The sequence below is a fragment of the Parasteatoda tepidariorum genome, chromosome 4 (assembly GCF_982258835.1).
Source record: "Parasteatoda tepidariorum strain Cologne lab strain chromosome 4, Ptep-v5.0, whole genome shotgun sequence".
NCBI classification, from domain to species: domain Eukaryota; kingdom Metazoa; phylum Arthropoda; class Arachnida; order Araneae; family Theridiidae; genus Parasteatoda; species Parasteatoda tepidariorum.
The window spans coordinates 78,200,201-78,218,242 of record NC_141758.1 but is presented as its reverse complement, the minus strand read 5'-3'; the positions used below and the strand labels follow the sequence as shown (position 1 = coordinate 78,218,242).

The window sequence follows — 18,042 nt, the reverse complement described above, 5'->3', positions numbered from 1 at the left end:
ATTTTGTTTTCCGTATTTTTCTCGTAAACTATGGATCGTACAGGAACGCTTCTTTGGGCAATTTTTATGTACTCTCAACGAGTTATCTAGCTGTGCAGAGTTTGTTCTGTCGTTTTGGGACACCCTGTGTACTACTGTGGATTGTTCTGCTGAATGATTTCAGAAATTCGTAGAATACCTATACCTATCGAAGAATACTAGTTGGATAAAAAAAATATCACTATATTAAAAATTATAAATTAATTAAAAAGCTATAAATTAATTAAAACAATTATAAATTAATCAAAAAATTATAAATTAATTAAAAAGTTATTAATTAATTAAAAAAATTATAAATTAATTAAAAAATTATAAATTAATTTTAAAAAATTATAAATTAATTTTAAAAAATTATAAATCAATTAAAAAATTATAAATTAATTAAAAAATTATATTAAAAAAGTTAGATAAAGATTATATTGTTAATTAAATTGAAAATTTTCCGTTCTTAACAGGAACTGTTGAGGAGAGAATGGCAGTTTTGAATGCAGCCAGGTATGGAGTAACTGATAGCATACGTTATGCTGTTTACGATATGCCACCTCCAGAAAAAGAAGATGTGTCCTTTAATCTAATGGAGATCGATCAGATCATGATTGGAAAACCATTCTCAGTCACGGTTCAAGTTAAGAATAAAAACCCGACAGAAATGAGAACTGTCGGAGCCGTTCTTTCTGCAAGTACTGTATACTACACTGGAATACTTGCAAGGAAGGTGACTCGTCAAAGAGGGAATTTTACTCTGAAGCCAAATCAATGTGAGTTAATACAGTACTTTATACCTCATAAATTTTTATTGCCAAAAATCTTGCTCTGGCCAAACTATTAGACGCACTATAAGATTCTCTGTAAAATTTTAATTATCAGGTGATACTATACAGCTTTATTGTTTTCATGCGACTGAAACCGGTTTGCACTTGTTTATGCTCGTGTATCAATTAGTTAACATTGTAATGCAATACGTTAAAAATAAATACAAATAGGAAGTATGTAAAAAACCTCTTGAATTAAAAGTTATTGCATGTTTGTTTAAATATAAAAGTATTGCATATATGCTCGTGTAAAACATGCAATTATTAAAACACTACCGTGAGTCCAATAATTTGGTCTAATTATTATAATATAATATCCGATGTAATAAATATTCTATATTTATATAATATATCGTCTAATTTAACCAATTGATACAAAACCGTAAACAAGTGCAAACCGGTTTCAGTCTCGTAAAAACAATAAGATTTTACATAGAATTTTACAGTGTGTCTAATAATTTGGTCAGGGTCTGTATATATTTTAATTTTTAAACAATGGCATAAAAATATTTCAGGTATCTTCTTACTATCAAAAATACTCCTGACTATTAAAAATTTCAATAATAATTCTTTGTTATGAAATTATGAGGCATTAAAACTAAAGTTGAAGCTAACACGAAAACTTAAATGTATTTGTGCTGCAGTTTTTTTTTTTTTTTGATCGAATGTTTTTTTATATTAATTCTATGTTAGGCATTCGGCGTTAAAAATTAAAATAAATAAAATGAATTTAATTAAAGCATAATGTAATGCCGTAGTTTGGGATGACTTTGTCCCGGTAATGGAATAAAAAGAGTTTTTTTTTTCTGGCATTCAATCAAACTAAACGGGTTTTTGATTTTTAAGACATTTAAGGAACTTTAATTAATATATATTTTACGCTTTTCAACTATAAAATAATTTGACATTTGTTATAGACAAATTGTTACGAATGTCAAGGATTATTTTTTTAAAAAAAGGAAGTTAATTCTAGGAAGAAAAGCTTAGTGTTGAACCATATTATCAGCTCCTTGATTGGTAATGCAGAATAAATTTTTTCAATCAAGATGAACCAAAAAATCGTGAAATCAAGTGCCATAAATACCATAATATAAATAGCATATTATAGTTCAAATTTGCAGCATATTTAGATTAAATCAATTTAAATGATATTACTGTGTTGTTCAACACGTTCCAAAATTATTAACAATTTAACATAAGCAGCATTCAACTTGAACCAACACTGTAGAGAATTTCGTAGAAAAATGGTTAAATTATAAAAAAATAATTTATTTAATTGTTATTTTACCATATCCATGTAAAAAAACCATAAATAAGATGTTATTCAAACTGTTAACTGTGAGAAAACCGTTTATTAAATGCTTTCCCCCAAAATGGTTAAACAATCAGAATTTTATCACATCTGTTAGGCCGACCTAATGAAACTACTTTGGTTCTTGCAGCAGGGTGCATATTATAACCGAGAGGGCTTATATGTCAATCTCATGACCTACTGAGTGGGGGTTCGAGTCCCAACATTGACACCACAATATTTCCTCCATTCCCTTCAACAAATATAGTGTTTCTAGAGCTTTGCACCAGCCAATTTGTGATCATGGTCTATAGGAATACTATACTCTCATTCACGCATATATGGCAGCACCATAAAGCTGCCTAACACATAAAATTTCCCATCTTTTACGATAGATGAAACAACCAAATAAGCTAATTAAATCACATTCCGCGGTTCATTTCAAACACAACTCAGTCACGATCTAACTCTAATGCTCTTTACTTAACGAAAAACCTAGCTCAAATGTCCAGTTAATTTTTTTACTGCTTTGAAACCATGCTCGTAATAAATGGTTAAAAAAGCATGAATACAAAAACTATACGGTGTTTTAACCATACTAGTTATGAATGGTTTCAAAACCGTAAGGATAAAAATGTTCACCGTAAACTTTACAGTTAATTGGCTGTTAAGACTGCTGTCAATTATTTTATTGTTATTTTAGAAAAATTCTGACAGTGCAGAAGCGCTGAAATTCCCCTAAACTTATACATTTAAAAACAGATAATGATATTAACAGTCTACTTATTCTTCAAAAGTTTTCCTTTTATGAAAATTATAGGAAAAATTTTAAATCATTTTATGAGCAAACGAGAACTTAGAAGCTACTTCAATGTTCATAATGAATTGTCAATAAGCGCGCATTATAATGTTTGCTATTTTGTATTGCTTCATAAGAGTATGATCTAGTTTGATCTGCTATAAAAGGTTTATTAAAATATAAGTTTTTTTAAAAAATTAATTCTGTTTTTAGCTGAAGTTCTAACTATAACCGTAACTCCAGACGAATATCTTGATAAACTAGTTGATTACGCCATGATGAAAATCTATGCAATTGCCACAGTGCAAGAAACACAGCAAACATGGGCCGAAGAGGATGATTTTACAGTTCAAAAACCAAAGTTGCGATTAGAAGTATGTATTACAATACCATTAACTATTTAATTCATAAAATAATATAAAATTGCAGATTTTTTAGGGTATATTCATATATAATGAGATTTTTTATGATCGATTTGAGTTGGTTTGACAATTATTATTAAAATATTAAAATTTCTAAATAAAATATTTTGATTTCAGAGTATAAGGCATTTAAGGAATTAAGAGAAACATAAAAGATTCAGAGCTTTTAAAAATAATTTTTTATTTGAAAGAATATGTAGTTTTCCATTCATTACTGTGTTCAAATATTTTTAGGGGATAATAAACACACCCGACATCAACCAATAAAACTTGTAATCAATAAGAGATCTATATTTAAATTTGCTGACAATTCATTGTTCTTTAAGCACGTAGCTCACAATTTTGGAATATGCGAACGAATTAAAATGTACAATAAAATATTTTCTGCTAAAAATTAAGTCATTCTTCCAATTAAGTTCTTATGAATTATTTTTATCTCATAATTATTTTCCACTAATTTCATTTTGTATAAAAATTTTTAGCAAATTGCACTATTCTACAATAAACGAACAGTAAGGGGTGATTCATGTGTCAGTTAACACAAATATTTACAAACTTATTGATTATTTGATTTCATTTATATGACACCAATCGCAAAATTTATGAATTATCATGTTTATGTGTATTGTATTGTATAATTTAAAATCCTAAAGAACATTATAAATGATGTGAATAAAACTTTACTTATTGAATTTAATAATAGTTTAATTTTAATGGCCATAATTTTCTAATAGTGGCAGATAATAAATATTCTATTTTGTATTAATTTTTGCATTTCATGTTCAAAAATTATCAACAATATTACAATTACTTTCTCTTTCTGCCGCACAGTTAAGGTCTGGTTTCTTAGGACAAGCGCCTTATCTGGGCGTCAGCGGGACGTCAACGTCACGCTGACGCCAACAAAATACTGGATTGTTAGCTCAAGGCCTGGTTTCTTAGAACTAGCGCCTTATCTGGGCGTCAGCGGAAAGTTGACGTAGATCTGACGCCAAAAAAAGACTTTTTTGTTAGCTCAGCGTGAGCAGTCGGTCCAACGCAGACATTATCTCTCATTGCGCATGCGTTAATAACGTAAACAAATATTTATTTTGAATTTGTATTGATTTTGTTATTGTCGACCAGTGTTTTAGAGAACAAATAAAGACTTTGTCCAAGAAAAAACACATTATAGCTGAGCTAAATGAAGAGTGCTATGTTTAATGAAGAAGCTATGTTTAATGTCAAAATCAAAATCTTGGCTGATTTTAATGTGCTGTTGGATGTTGTCCGCCATTGCTTCTGTGGTTAACGTCACGTTGTAATCCAACTGCAGTTGAGTTGGACGGCAATTGTAGTTCAAGATGAGCGTTCGATGACGTATACTATCAAACTCACAAATGGACCAATCAGAGGTTAGCGCTGATTTCCAGCTGACGGCGTCCTGTCCTAAGAAACCAGGCCTTGTGGGATGTGTTAAATCTTCGTCTTCTGGGGTTTGAGGTTAGATTCCCCATGATAAAAGCTGGGTCTCTGATCAGACTACACTTTATCTAGTTGTGTCTTAGTGGAATCCATTCTTTTTTTAAAGCAGGAAAAGTCCACGCGTGGTTTGGCGGTTAGGAAGCGTGGTGCTAAGGCCAGATTAATTATATCACCATCTGTCCTCCGATCTAAATAGTGGTAGCGCAACGTGCGCACGCGCCAGTATTATCTTTGGGTCATCATTAAGAATTAATCCCTGATTGCGCCTAATAATTAGCTAGCTCTAATTAATTAATCTAATAGTAGATTTCCTAATAGTGGTAATCCAATTCCTAATAGTAGTTAGCTCTAATTAATTCATAAGTCTCTATTAGTAAGCTCTAATGTGACTTTATCATCCAAAGTAAAATAAATTTTTTTTCATAGGCTCCACCCACTCTACGAGTTGGATTGGAGTTTCAATTGGTGATTCGCTTTACAAATCCTTTGAATCGTCACTTGACAGATTGTCTGTTTACAATTGAAGGTCCTGGACTGAGCTCACCGTACAGAGTGAAATATAGGTAACTACAAGCTTTATTTTATGTCTATTGTTGTTGACGCTATAGTCTAACGCCAACAGTCACATTTTCTATGAGTGATATAATAGAAGTAAATATAAAATTTTGTATAACTTACAAATTGTACAACAAGTTATAGCAGTCGTTGCTGTACAATATTTTAAAATAAAATTTTAAACATGAAACTTATGAAGTTTCATGTAAAATCATGCGTTCCCAATATGGAGTGTTTTTCTTATTTTTTAATACTATTTATCTAAATAATAAATAACAATAATATCTGTTTTTGGTAAATATTAGCAAAATGCTTTAAAAATTATAAAAGAAACGACGCTTTAAAACTGAAAATTAAAAATCTACTTCAGGTAAATGCCATTTATAAAATCGCTTTATTCTAGAAAAATTATGTACTTCTTTTTGTTTTGCAAAATATTATTTATAAATCAAATAAAAGGTAACAAGACTCTTTTTACGTCAATGCAAGCAAAATACTTCAAAATTTGTTAAGAAACGAAGCTAAAAATTACAAATTTATTTTGTATAAATGCCATTTATAAAATCCTTTTTCCAAGAATTTTTGCTGTTGTTCTTATTTTAATTCAAAATTAAATTTTTTTGGAAGTTTATTATATTTTGTTCAAAAGTAAAAAAAAAAAAAACATGAAAATTATATTAAATTTAAAAGTATTTTAATCTGAAAATTATTTCGGTTAGCTGGTATTTATAAAACCGTTTTCTCAAAAATTTGCTTTTATTTCTTACTTTAAAACAGAAAATTAATAACTTAATATTGCTTTTAATTGCATTAATTTTCATCCAACAGGGATCAAAACTAAGATCTAGACTAAAACTTAAAATTTCTTTAAAAAAGAAAATTATAAGCGTACTCCAAATAAGTGTAAAAAAAGTAGTAATCTTTTTTTCTCATTCCAAATTTTTTATCCTCGAACATCGTAAAAAAAACTTTTTGAATGTTTAATAATTTACCAGGAGGCTTTGTAAGTGGCTCAAAATTTAAATAAGTATTTTAGCACTAATTTTTATTAAGCCACTATTTATTTTCTAAATAAGTCTTTAGTAAAACTCGTTAGTTTCTTGTAGAAGATCATTGATATCAAAGAACATTATAATATTAGTTTCTAACTATGTTGTAAAATTGCAGAGACATTAGTCCAGAGGAATCTGTTGTTCATTTTGAACGTCTTGTGCCACAACGACCAGGAAATAGAGCAATCCTTGTGAACTTCAGCTCAAGGCAACTTATAGAAGTCTTAGGTTCAAAACATGTCAATGTACTACAGTGAAGCAAGTAGTCTATGTACTACAGGTGGCATTCATAACATTACATGTACAGTACTATTGCCTTTTGTAACATGTACTGTTCAGATAGACAGGTCTAAAACTTGTCAATGAGAACACCATATGTTGTAAATTGTCTATTATTTTGTGAATGAATGTTTAAACCTTTGTCTGATTGATCTCTGCAAATCGCAAAACTGAATTTTGGAAACTGATTTTAGAATTGAACTTTAGTATTGAAAGATTTGACAGCTTTACAGAACTTTTTTAAGGGACTTACAAATATTGATTGCTAATTTAAAATCGAAGTTCTTCCAATTTCTGAAATTTGTTTGCTCTTTTTGTAAGTTTTAACTTATTTAGTCCTTTTAAAAAAAATAATTCTGAAAAAAAAGAAAGAAACTGAATGGAGTTTCGTGAAAATATTGTATAATCATTAATAAATACTGTTTTTTTTTATTGAACTACATTAATTATTTCACTTACCTTAATGATAAACCTATATTGAGCTGTGTTGGTTGCTTTGATGTTCAAGCTGCAATTATTGTTTCATTAGATTATTAATCCTTATTTACTTGGTGATTAAGCATTAAGATGCATTAATTGATTCACTTATCTCGATGATTAAGCTGCCTTACCTACTATTGAGAAACTGATATTGTAATCAGGAAAACATTTTCATAAAAACATACTTCCTGGTTTGAGCTTAAACCTTTATTTAATGTGTCAGTTTACGTGTAAAAGAATTTAACCTTGACAAAAAAGGGGTGCTATTTAATTTCACTAAAAAGTTCAGAACAGAAACTGGAAAAAATTCTTTTAGATGAGCCGTAATGACCAGAAAAGAAATATATTTATAAGATATTTTGTTTAATGATTTCATGGTGAATCATTCTTGCATCCCTGATTCCCGTAGTGCCTTTTTCACGCCATTATTAAACATAATCTTTTAATTATTTGTTTTATATGCGATATATTTTTGTTTTAATATCAGCGCTGGACTAAATAAGGAATCAAGCAAAATATATTTCTCGAAATGTTTTGAGGGGGGTTTGAGATTTTCTTTTAAGAATTTTCTTTTTCCATTTACCTTTTGATTATATATTTTGGTACCGCCTAAAAATATGGGCATTCCAATACGTTTCTCGAAAGCATTTAAGAAGTTGCAGCTTAGTTATCTGATATTTACACAACTATATGCGTTTTTTATGATACTTTTTAAAAGAAATAGCTTCATGTAAAGGTGAATGAAATGCATTTTTTAATCTTAAAATTAATAACTATTACTAAATGTATTTTAAGTTAAGATTTGCAAATACATACTTACGATAGAAATGAGTGAAAAAGCAATAGCAACCAATGGTGGTTGTGCAGCAACTATTATGATCAGTGCTTGTGTAGTTGTAAATAAATGATAATGATAATAAAATATTACTTTGCTTTTAGTAATATTCAAAGTTGAACAACATATTTTAATTTTTATGTACTTTTTTGTGAGTTCATCTTTGTGTGAAATTTGCTTCGTTTAAAATTTGCTTATAATCTAAAGTTGTTTTAATTGTTACATGAAAATAAAAGAAGTTTATTTTGATACGAAATTAGTTCGTGTCATTTTATTTTTGATATACTGAAATGAAAGACATAAAATGGGTTTAGAATTGCGTGTCAAGATCATTCAGTTATGAAGAGTGCTTTGTAAAATAATAAAAACATTTGAAAATGCACTACTTTATTATAATTTCATTTAAAAGACAAAATGATAAATGAATAAATAAAAGTTCCAAAATAAAAAGTAGAGATAATATAAGAGCAAGGCGATGAAAACATTACGATCGCTCCACGAAAGTTCTTCAGCTCTCTGAAACAACGGTTGTAAGTGAACAATTTGGCTATTTGATAACTGATACAAATTTGTGACAGTTATTCAGGTTAATTTATTTATAACAGTTAACATTTTGTAGCAGTTATTATACCTATATGCTATGCGTGTAATTTTTCAATAGCAAGAAAAGCCGCAGTCTTGTAAAAATTTTTAAAAAAATGTGTTTGAATTTTTTGATACATGTAAAGTTACGTTGCGGTGGCAAAATTTCGGAAATCAATGTTAAAAAAGGATTAAAATTATTTTTGAATATTTAAACTATTTCATTGTCATTATGTAAAGACAAAAAATCCAGATCATTTTCTTGAAAGAAAAAAAAAGCATTCAGTTAGTTTGAATTTTTATGTTTTAATCCCAAAACATAAAATCTGCATTTTTTTTTTCTTCTTGTAAACAAGTTTTGAAAAGCACACATAGTAACTTGCAAAGAAGCGTATTACACTTTTAAACGTTTTTTTTTTTTTTTTAAATATATATAGATATCACCTTCCTAGATATCACCTTCCTTTTTTAATAAATATAGGCATCACCTTCCTTTTTTAATAAATATAGATATCACCTTCCTTTTTTAATAAATATAGGCATCACCTTTTTTCAATAAATATAGATATCACCTTCCTTTTTTAATAAATATAGGCATAACCTTCCTTTTTTAATAAATATAGATATCACCTTCCTTTTTCAAATAAATATAGGCATCACCTTTTTTTAATAAATATAGATATCACCTTCCTTTTTTAATAAATATAGATATCACCTTGTTTCTAATAAAAATAGATTTACCTTTTTTAATTAATATAGATATCGGAAAAATATTAGAAGGTGCTATTGGCGATAAAGAGAAGTCAAAAGCATTCTTATGATTTTTAGTTTTTTCTCTGGGTTTTCGATAGAAAAGAATTAAATCACTTCTTTTCATTTATAAATTTTGTACGTCCAGAACTCTTTTTTGTTCAATTTCATTTTATATTTTATAACTTTTTAACTTATTTCAGTTCTAAGATTGTTTATAAGGCCTGAATTTCTAAATATGTATACTACCTTTACATCAATGTCATAGAAACTACTTATTTCAAAAGCTCTCTATTTTCAATTCCTTTTTCATACCGAGAAGAGTCCCGTTCTCTGGCCATACAGATAAGGAAAAGAGAAGGCTAATATTTATTATACCTCTCTCGAGACAATCCATGAAAGAAAACTAATTAAAAAAAAAGGTTCGTAAATTTTAAAATGTGACTTGAAGTTTAAAAAAAAACCTACAGTATTTTTAATTGTTATTATAAAGTATATGAAAGGTGACATTTTAACAAAAAACAACATTATTTAACATTAAATCTAAACAATTTTTATGCAATTTATGGTTTAATTAAAAGAATAAAAAAAATAAAAGTTTTATTATTTTTTAAAAATTTATTTAGAAAACTCATAGTCCCAAAAAAAATATTAAAAAATAAAAATCTTTAAAAAATGTTCTCAAAAATTAATGTTAATAAACATTTAATGAGTGATGTAGATTTGAGTTTCCTGCTATTTCCTTAAATATATATTGAAACAAATACGCATAAAAATGATTAATTTTATATAATAAATAGCTAAGTTAAGCTATCAAATATACCATTTTTATTCATAAAATTTTACAAAAAATATGCCACAAAAAAGAGTGTAAATGGTATTAATAGATGGCAGCACTAAAATTTGCAAAAACTTTTCTGATCCGGATAATCACAAATACGCAAGGTAATTCACAAATACACAAGGAACTTACCCTGCAGGTGACATCAACACTGTAGGTCAGTGTTTCCCAAACTTATGACTTTTGTGTACCCTTTCTAAATTTTTCGTAACGCTATGTACCACTAATTAAAAAATGAATGTATTTTTTACTATAAAAAAATTGCACAAAAGTTAAAATTCACAACTGACTGTTGACACCACTAATTATTAACTGTCAACTCTGTAAAAAATAGCCAATAGAAAAATGGGTAATCGTAATTTTTCATGGCTAGCTTTGTTTTTAAAAAATAATTTTTGAAACTTTCTCTTGTTGTAAGATATTTCGCATAAGAACGCGTACCCCCACTAAACTGTTCCCGTACTCCTGGGGGTACGCGTACCACATTTTGGGAAACACTGCTCTAGATCAGGGATTCCCAACTGGCGGCCCGGGGTACGCATACGGCCTTCGAAGCCTTTTTTTTGTGGCCCTCGAACTAAAATATATTAGTTGTCATTTTTTGCGGTTAATTTTCGTAAAAAAACTATATGGGTTTAAAATACTTTTCTCCTTAATAAAAGCCTAATTTCTTCGTTTCTGTGAAATTTAACATACCAACGGTGCAAAAAAAATTTTATTTCTCAGCTTTTGCATCCAAGGAAATATTTATTCAAATACAAAAATAAGTTTTAGTTAAGTTACAAAATAATTTTGCTCTTTTTTATTTCATTTTTTTGTATTTTGTGAATACAATTTAGCGTGTGCGTATCAGAAATTTTCTCGAAAAAATTCTCCGATTTAACGTTTTAAAACCACTCATTTCGGACGAAAATATTTACACACACAATTGTAAATTTTAAATGTAAATATCTATTCTCTGGTGGTTGCAGCAGACAAACCTCAATTTTCTCATTGAACATTTTGTGTGCTACTATGTAAGTTGTAATACCAACCTTTTTAAAGTTTTATATCTTAACAACTAGATATGTGTTGCACATTAATTGTTTAATACATTAAAGTTATTGTAGCCCAATTTTTATTATTTATTTAATATTTTTAAAAATATCATTAATAACAATGAAGCTTGGTTTGCGAAGGATTAACCTCAATCATCCTGAACATTTGTTTTATATCTGCTGTAAATGCATAAGCGTGTTTTCTAAATCTAATTAGGATCAAGAAGAGATCTTCTTGAAGTAGTCCTCCCTTGCACAGTAAATCATTTAAAGAATGTCCACTGGAAGTTTTCGAACTCGCGTTGAAAACTACACGAAGTTTAGTAGTTTTGTTTGATGGGCGTAAGACACCGTGATGTGGTGGATAGTATCCGGTTTCGACATCTGAATTTTCCTTCACCTCCATATGTTGTAATAATTCATATTCGCTGAGGAAATCCGAATAAACCGTTTGCATGGCGGGGTCGCTTTCTAAGCGCGTCCATAAGTCTCTTTGATGCGACTGTCTTAGAATTTCCTAACATTTCTTCGGAAAAATCAGGTTTGAATGACATTTCCACAACGTATCTACCATCCAGTTTTCTATAATGCGAATTCGCGAAATGTTCGTTACAATACTTTAATTCATCGCTGCAAGTTTCGTTTGTTTCGATTTCTTCAATTTCCCAAAAGCGTTTGAGAGTATTATTAAGAGTGTCTAAGTTTTTAGTTAAAAAACAATGTTTAGAAGTGTTATAAAAATTATTGTCTGAAATAACACCTGAAACAAGATAGCCGAAACCAAGAATAAGTTGTCTGCCAGTTTTATTTTATCGTCATTCAATAATGAAAAGAACAATTCTGCGCCTAATAGAATGTCTATTTTTTGAGGAATAAAAAATGATGGATCAGCTAATTTAACTTCCCTGGGAATGTTTAAATTTGAAACATTTAATTTTTTAGAAGGTGTGAAATTTGTTATATTAGGAACAATTAATAAATCTATTTCCCAATGCGAATCCTTATTTTCATTCAATAAAAAAGCAGATACTTTTTTCTTTATATTTAATGATGTATCATTCAAACCGCAAATAGGAATGTTTATTTTTTCAAACCCAAAAAGTCTGCAGCGGAGGAGGAGCGGAAAGAACCAAAAGAACTCTCGCTATGTTTCTCGCTGAGTCAAGGACACCTCGTAAGGGTTCTCCCCAAGCGTCTCCGACAGATATTATTGCTGTGTTTATCAAAATGCTCTTATTTCCGTTACAGAAAGACGAGGGTTTTCTGCATATTAATTGATTCTGAATTGTTAATTTCTTTCTCGAGAGAGAGTCTGGTTTCACTTTGAATGTTATGACTAGTTGTCATGATTGACGGCAGGGCCGGATTTAAGCTCGGTGGGGCCCTAAGCTACTGAAAATGATGGGGCCCTTATAAGTTCAATTCCATTTCTGCACACCTAAAGTAAACTGTCATTATTTTTTATTGTTGAGTGTTAACATAATATTATTAAAAAATTTGATAATATTACTTGATTGTTAAATATATTAATTGTGATGAGACTATAATGTAGAACCTTTCTTTTTTGAACATATTTTTTGAAAAAAAGTTACAACAGAAGCGCATTTTAAGCACAGAGTAAAAATTTGGCGTACTGGAAGGGCCACTATATATTTAACAGAGTTTTTTTTTTTAAAATTCATTTTGAATATATTTTATTTGCAATTTTTAATGATTTTTTGCGAATTTTTTTTCAATTGTTTTTTCTTTACGTTACATTTTGCTTTGCTGCTCAAAATCTTAGAAGTAAGAAATTTTGAATCAGTGAAGAAAATATGCAAAGAGTTAGAAATAATACAAGAAAATACAATTTGATTATTAGTTTTATTTTTTTAAATAACCGCCGTTAAACAACCGACTCAATTTTGAAATTACGTCTACCGTAGACTTGTAATTTTGAACCCAATCCATAAGACAGGGGAACTGCTGGATCAGTACCCAGAAGTATTTATCTATTATGAGAACTTGGAGGACTTTGTAACCCCGACAGATTTAACTTGCTTCAGTAACCATTTTACACATGGGTATTCTTCTGCTTTCTGGATTCAAAATCCCATTCTCACGAACACGAGTCCAACGCCGTATCAACCAGGCTATCACAACCAAATTTATTAGTTTATTTCATAACAGTCATGGCACAGCCGACCCAATTTCAAGTTTACAAATACTAATATTCAACACCGTAGTCTTGTCATTTTGAACCTAATCCAGCAGTCCCTACACCCTGGAGCAGGTGAGGGCCGTTATATTAATACATTAATAAAAATAATAAAAAGAACATTTCGTGAGCTGATATTATTTAATTGATGCTAATATAAAAAATATTTCTTCATTATTTTTGCTTTCTTTTTAATTGTTTTAAGTATATTTGTTAAATTTTAGTGCAGGAATAAAAATTGTCATTATTTATGTAAATTTTTGGCTTATATTTTTAAGGATGTATTAAAGCAGGGGTCTGTCCAGACATTTTGTGAAAGGTCCGTTTTTGTAAAATTGTGAAAAAATTGCTCGTAATTTGCGAATATAAAATGAACGTTAAGTCACATTCTTTCAACCAGGGTCCGCTTTTGTGAATTTGGGCAAATAGGGTCCGTTATCGCAAAATAACTTTTTCAAGGAGTTTTTAAATTGTAAAGATGCTCAACACTGTAAAATTATAGTTAAAGAAATTAAATTTTAAAAAATAAACAGCAATTGCAGCTACTAAATTAGCGATTCAACATATAAATATTTGGTATTTAGCCTATACTGCTGAACGCAGAATATTCATTTCGGACGAATAAAGGAAGAAGCGTCTGCTGAAGACAAAATTTAGTTCGATTACATCTGTCTTTCTCCCCCCCCCCCCTTCCTGTGAAGTGTTTATTGGATTAACAAAACAATAATGAAGATAAACAAATTCGTGAAGGGTCCGATTAAAAGATAAATTATTTTGTGAAGGGTCCGTTTTCAAGTTAAAAAATTTTGTGAAGGGTTCGTTTTTATGAAAAGATATTTTGTGAAGGGTCCGTTAACGGACCCAAATTTCTTCTAAACAGACCCCTGATTGAAGGGTCAATTAAATATCAGCGAGAATTAATATGTTACGGGTTTCGGGCATCTAGCCAAAACGAGCATTCAACATATCAATGTTACACAATCAATTATCTTTAGATAATTACAATTGTAGAATAATTATTTTATTATGGAATGAAATGTTTCAAAAGACAAATATGTTTAATATTTAATCAATGAAGAAACAGAACCAATATTGAAATCTAACGAATTTATTATGTTTAATTACTGACAAATTTTGTGGCAGAAAAAAAATAAAAGCCTGATAGATTTCAGAATTTTAGAAACAACTTCTAGTTTTACTATTCAATCAAATAGGTTTCGATGTCTTTCATCCCGCCTGTCTCATAAGCGATTCAACATATTTCAATATCATTTTTCTTTCGTTCGTACTTAATATTAATTTGCTTGCGACAGTTAATTTGCATACCTTTTTTACTACATTTTTCGAGGAGTTTAAAAATATAATATTGAGGATTTTAACCGAAATAAAATTTGCTTTCCGAGAAGCGTCCGACAATGTAAAAAAGAAAAAAAATGCATTTTGGGCTTCAGAGGGCCTCAGTTTCAAATAATTTATTGAATTATTTATTGAATTCCGAATATTATAATTCCGAATTTGGGGGCCCTTATCATCTCGGGGCCCCAAGCTACAGCTTATTTAGCTTATACGTAAATCCGGCATTGATTGACGGTGTAGAATATTCGTGAAGCAATGTGTGATGATTTTTATTTTTTCTTACACACAAAACAAGCACTTTTCGAATTTCATTGATTGAAAGGATGGAAATCGCTTAAACAGCAGAGCTTATTTTTATTCACCAAATTTATTCGTTCTGATAATTTCATCCTTTTAAATTCATCACAATGAAAAAAATATTCGATTTACAAGCTAGATTTACACGCGAAACATAATTTTTGAAATTTGTTCGATTTAACTAAAAAGGACTTCAATCCATCAGAATTAAATTTAGATGGGATGTTCGCATTAATACTATTTAATATTTAGTATCTTCTTTCTAAAAATGTGTCAAAATCAGGAACTTCATTATCTTCAAGAGTCAATTCAAATTGTTTACGAGTTTCGCGATCTAATTTATCCAGAATGATATTTAATAAAAAAACATTAGAAAGTTTGTCTCTATTGAAATCTAGTATTTTTAATGATCTAAGATTTTTCTTGATATTGTCCAAAATATTACGAAGTTCTCTGGCAGATTCTTGTTTAATAAGGTTGGATTTTAAGTATGTTTTTGATGTGGCAATCAACTATAAGTCTTTTATTTTCATATCGCTGTTCTAAGGCTTTATATAATGATTCAAAATTATCGTCTGACGTTTCTACTACCTTCGCTTCACCCCTTAAGGATCCTCGTAGGTAATGCAGTTTTTCGTTTTCCGAAAGTTCCGGATTCTCACTAATTAGGCTATTGAATTGCATTTTGAACAAGTTCCATTCCTCGAATTTTCCGTTGAAAAAAGGAAGTGGGATTTTCGGGAGTTTAATTAACGCCTTTTTAGGCTGATCACTGATAATAGAATTATCAACACTTTGATTTTGCACAATGTCAATGTTTATAGTTTTTGATTTATTAATAGACGTTTTGAGGCTTACCTCTAATTTTTGAATGTCGTCATCCACTTCGAAGAGAGAGGCCTCGACTTTCTGGAAATCTTCTTCCTCTGCGATTTTGTAGTAGTCATCTTTTAGCGTTTCGAATTTCTATTGGATACTAAGCACAATATCCAATTGAGCCTGGAGCTCAGAAATGTCCATATTGTCTTGTCCTTCTGTGAGGACATTATTTAGTTTCGTAAGCTGACTTTTTATGTTGCCACGCTTGCGGTTTAAGGCCATGATATTTGCCATATTTTAGCGGGATGAATTTATTCAATTCAATCATTAGGCGTATTCCATAGGATGTGGATGACCTCCGGCTCGACGGACCAAAATGTGCGGAGGTAGCGTAAAATGAAGAGAAAGCGTTTGTATAAAAGGAGTTTATTTGCGTTTCCCTTACGGGTGTAGAGCGTAGACTGTAAAGGCGTACAAAACTTAGATTGCTTGCCAAGTTGGCGTATTTACAGTGTGCCAAGTGGAGATGCTCCGTCGCCAAGAGCGTAGCTTACAAATACGGAACAGATGGCAACACTTAGAAACTTTGTTATTTGGGGTGAGATATTGTATATTATGAAGTAATGACGTCATCTCTTATTATATAATAAATAAATGATATCATACTTTTACTCTAGTGGTGCCATCTATGTGAGAATTTTCGAAATAAAATAACTTTAAATCTATTTTAATATTTAATTCTGTTTTATTATTATTTATTAAATATAATTAAAGCTGAGGATCGAACTCGCGCCAATCAAAAAGCCTTCGTGGGTCAGTAGTTGGATATCATAACCACTGACCCACGAATGCTTGGTTAGATATATGTTAATAAGTTAAACTTTTGTATTCTGAACACGTGTATAAATGAAAAGGGTTTGATAACGATATCATCCTACAGTTTCATCTATATATTTTCACCTAACCTTTACCAGTTATTAAATAATTATTTCTGCCCCTCTGAATGTTATTATAACTTTCTCTGGGTGGCAACGGAAACTGACCATACACGTGTTAATTATTACATAATAAATAAATGATATCATGCTTTCACTCTAGTGGCGCCGTCTATGAGGGAATGTTAGAAATAAAATAGAGAAGAACGATAAATAGAGGTGGCGAGAGTAAAGTTTTTCATTCATCATGGATCTTTTGAAGTTCAAACATCCCTTTACAACTGTCCTCGCAGGTCCAACAGGTAGTGGTAATTCTAAATTTTTTTTCAGTAAATAAAATATTTAAAAATTTTCTAAAATTATGGAAAAAATTATCTATAGTATTAAAAATAAAAAAAATTGCTTTGTACAATGGGGGGTGTTTGTGAACACCCTGAACACTATGCCCCTGTCATTTATGAATATTAGAAACAGGACAGGGCCGAGTTTTCTGCCTTGCGACACGCCGCAACTGATGTTATTTATATCTGATTTGAAATTATTTATTTTGACAAAAAATTTTCTATCGGTTAAGTAGGATTTAATTAGTTTAATTATGGATACAGGAAATTTAAGTTTGAAAAGTTTGTGGATTAGGCCATCAATCCACACTTTGTCAAAAGCCTTTTCTACATCCAAAAAAGTTGCTCCTGTGTGTTCTTTGTAGAGAAAACCATCATGATTCTGTAATTAAGAGTTGATGAACAGTGGAAATCTTCGGTTGGAAACCGAATTGCTGGAGGGTTACCCCCTCCAGCCGAATTAAAATGTCGGCCTCGCAGTGATTTTGTTAAGAATTGTATCTTCAGCTATTTTGCTTAACGACGAAAGGAGACTAATTGGTCTATAGTTAGTGGCTCTTGAGTGGTCTTTGCCAGGTTTTGGTAATGGTCTGATTTCAGCCGTTTTCCAGCTATGGATGGTGTTTTCAGTAGAAATGTAAACAATAACAATCTCTAGCTGTATGCCTGCTCTAGTTCCGGTTAGAAAGTTTGCAGCTGCTTACTACATGTTATTCTGCGAGGCGATATTTTCAAACAAATAATTTTGTTTTCAATAAAAGAAATAAATTAGATAATTTCTGAGCTCAAATCTGCCATATTTCATAAGATATTAATGTTATTATGTAATTCTGGTGGTGGTGAGTTTGATGTGAAAATT

General features: G+C 30.0%; 1 protein-coding gene across 2 annotated transcripts in view; it reads left to right on the top strand.

Annotated features, from left to right (window-relative positions):
• LOC107441339 (hemocyte protein-glutamine gamma-glutamyltransferase) overlaps positions 1-8,284 on the top strand; it is a 64,118-nt gene extending 55,834 nt beyond the window's left edge. For both annotated transcript variants that reach the window (XM_016054565.5, XM_087161420.1), the window contains exons 12-15: positions 495-797; positions 3,155-3,315; positions 5,254-5,390; positions 6,550-8,284. In XM_016054565.5, the coding sequence (XP_015910051.1) occupies positions 495-797; positions 3,155-3,315; positions 5,254-5,390; positions 6,550-6,691 (743 nt within the window). In that variant the 3' untranslated portion in view covers positions 6,692-8,284. The remainder of the gene's footprint in view (positions 1-494; positions 798-3,154; positions 3,316-5,253; positions 5,391-6,549) is intronic.
• The last annotated feature ends 9,758 nt before the right edge of the window (positions 8,285-18,042 follow it).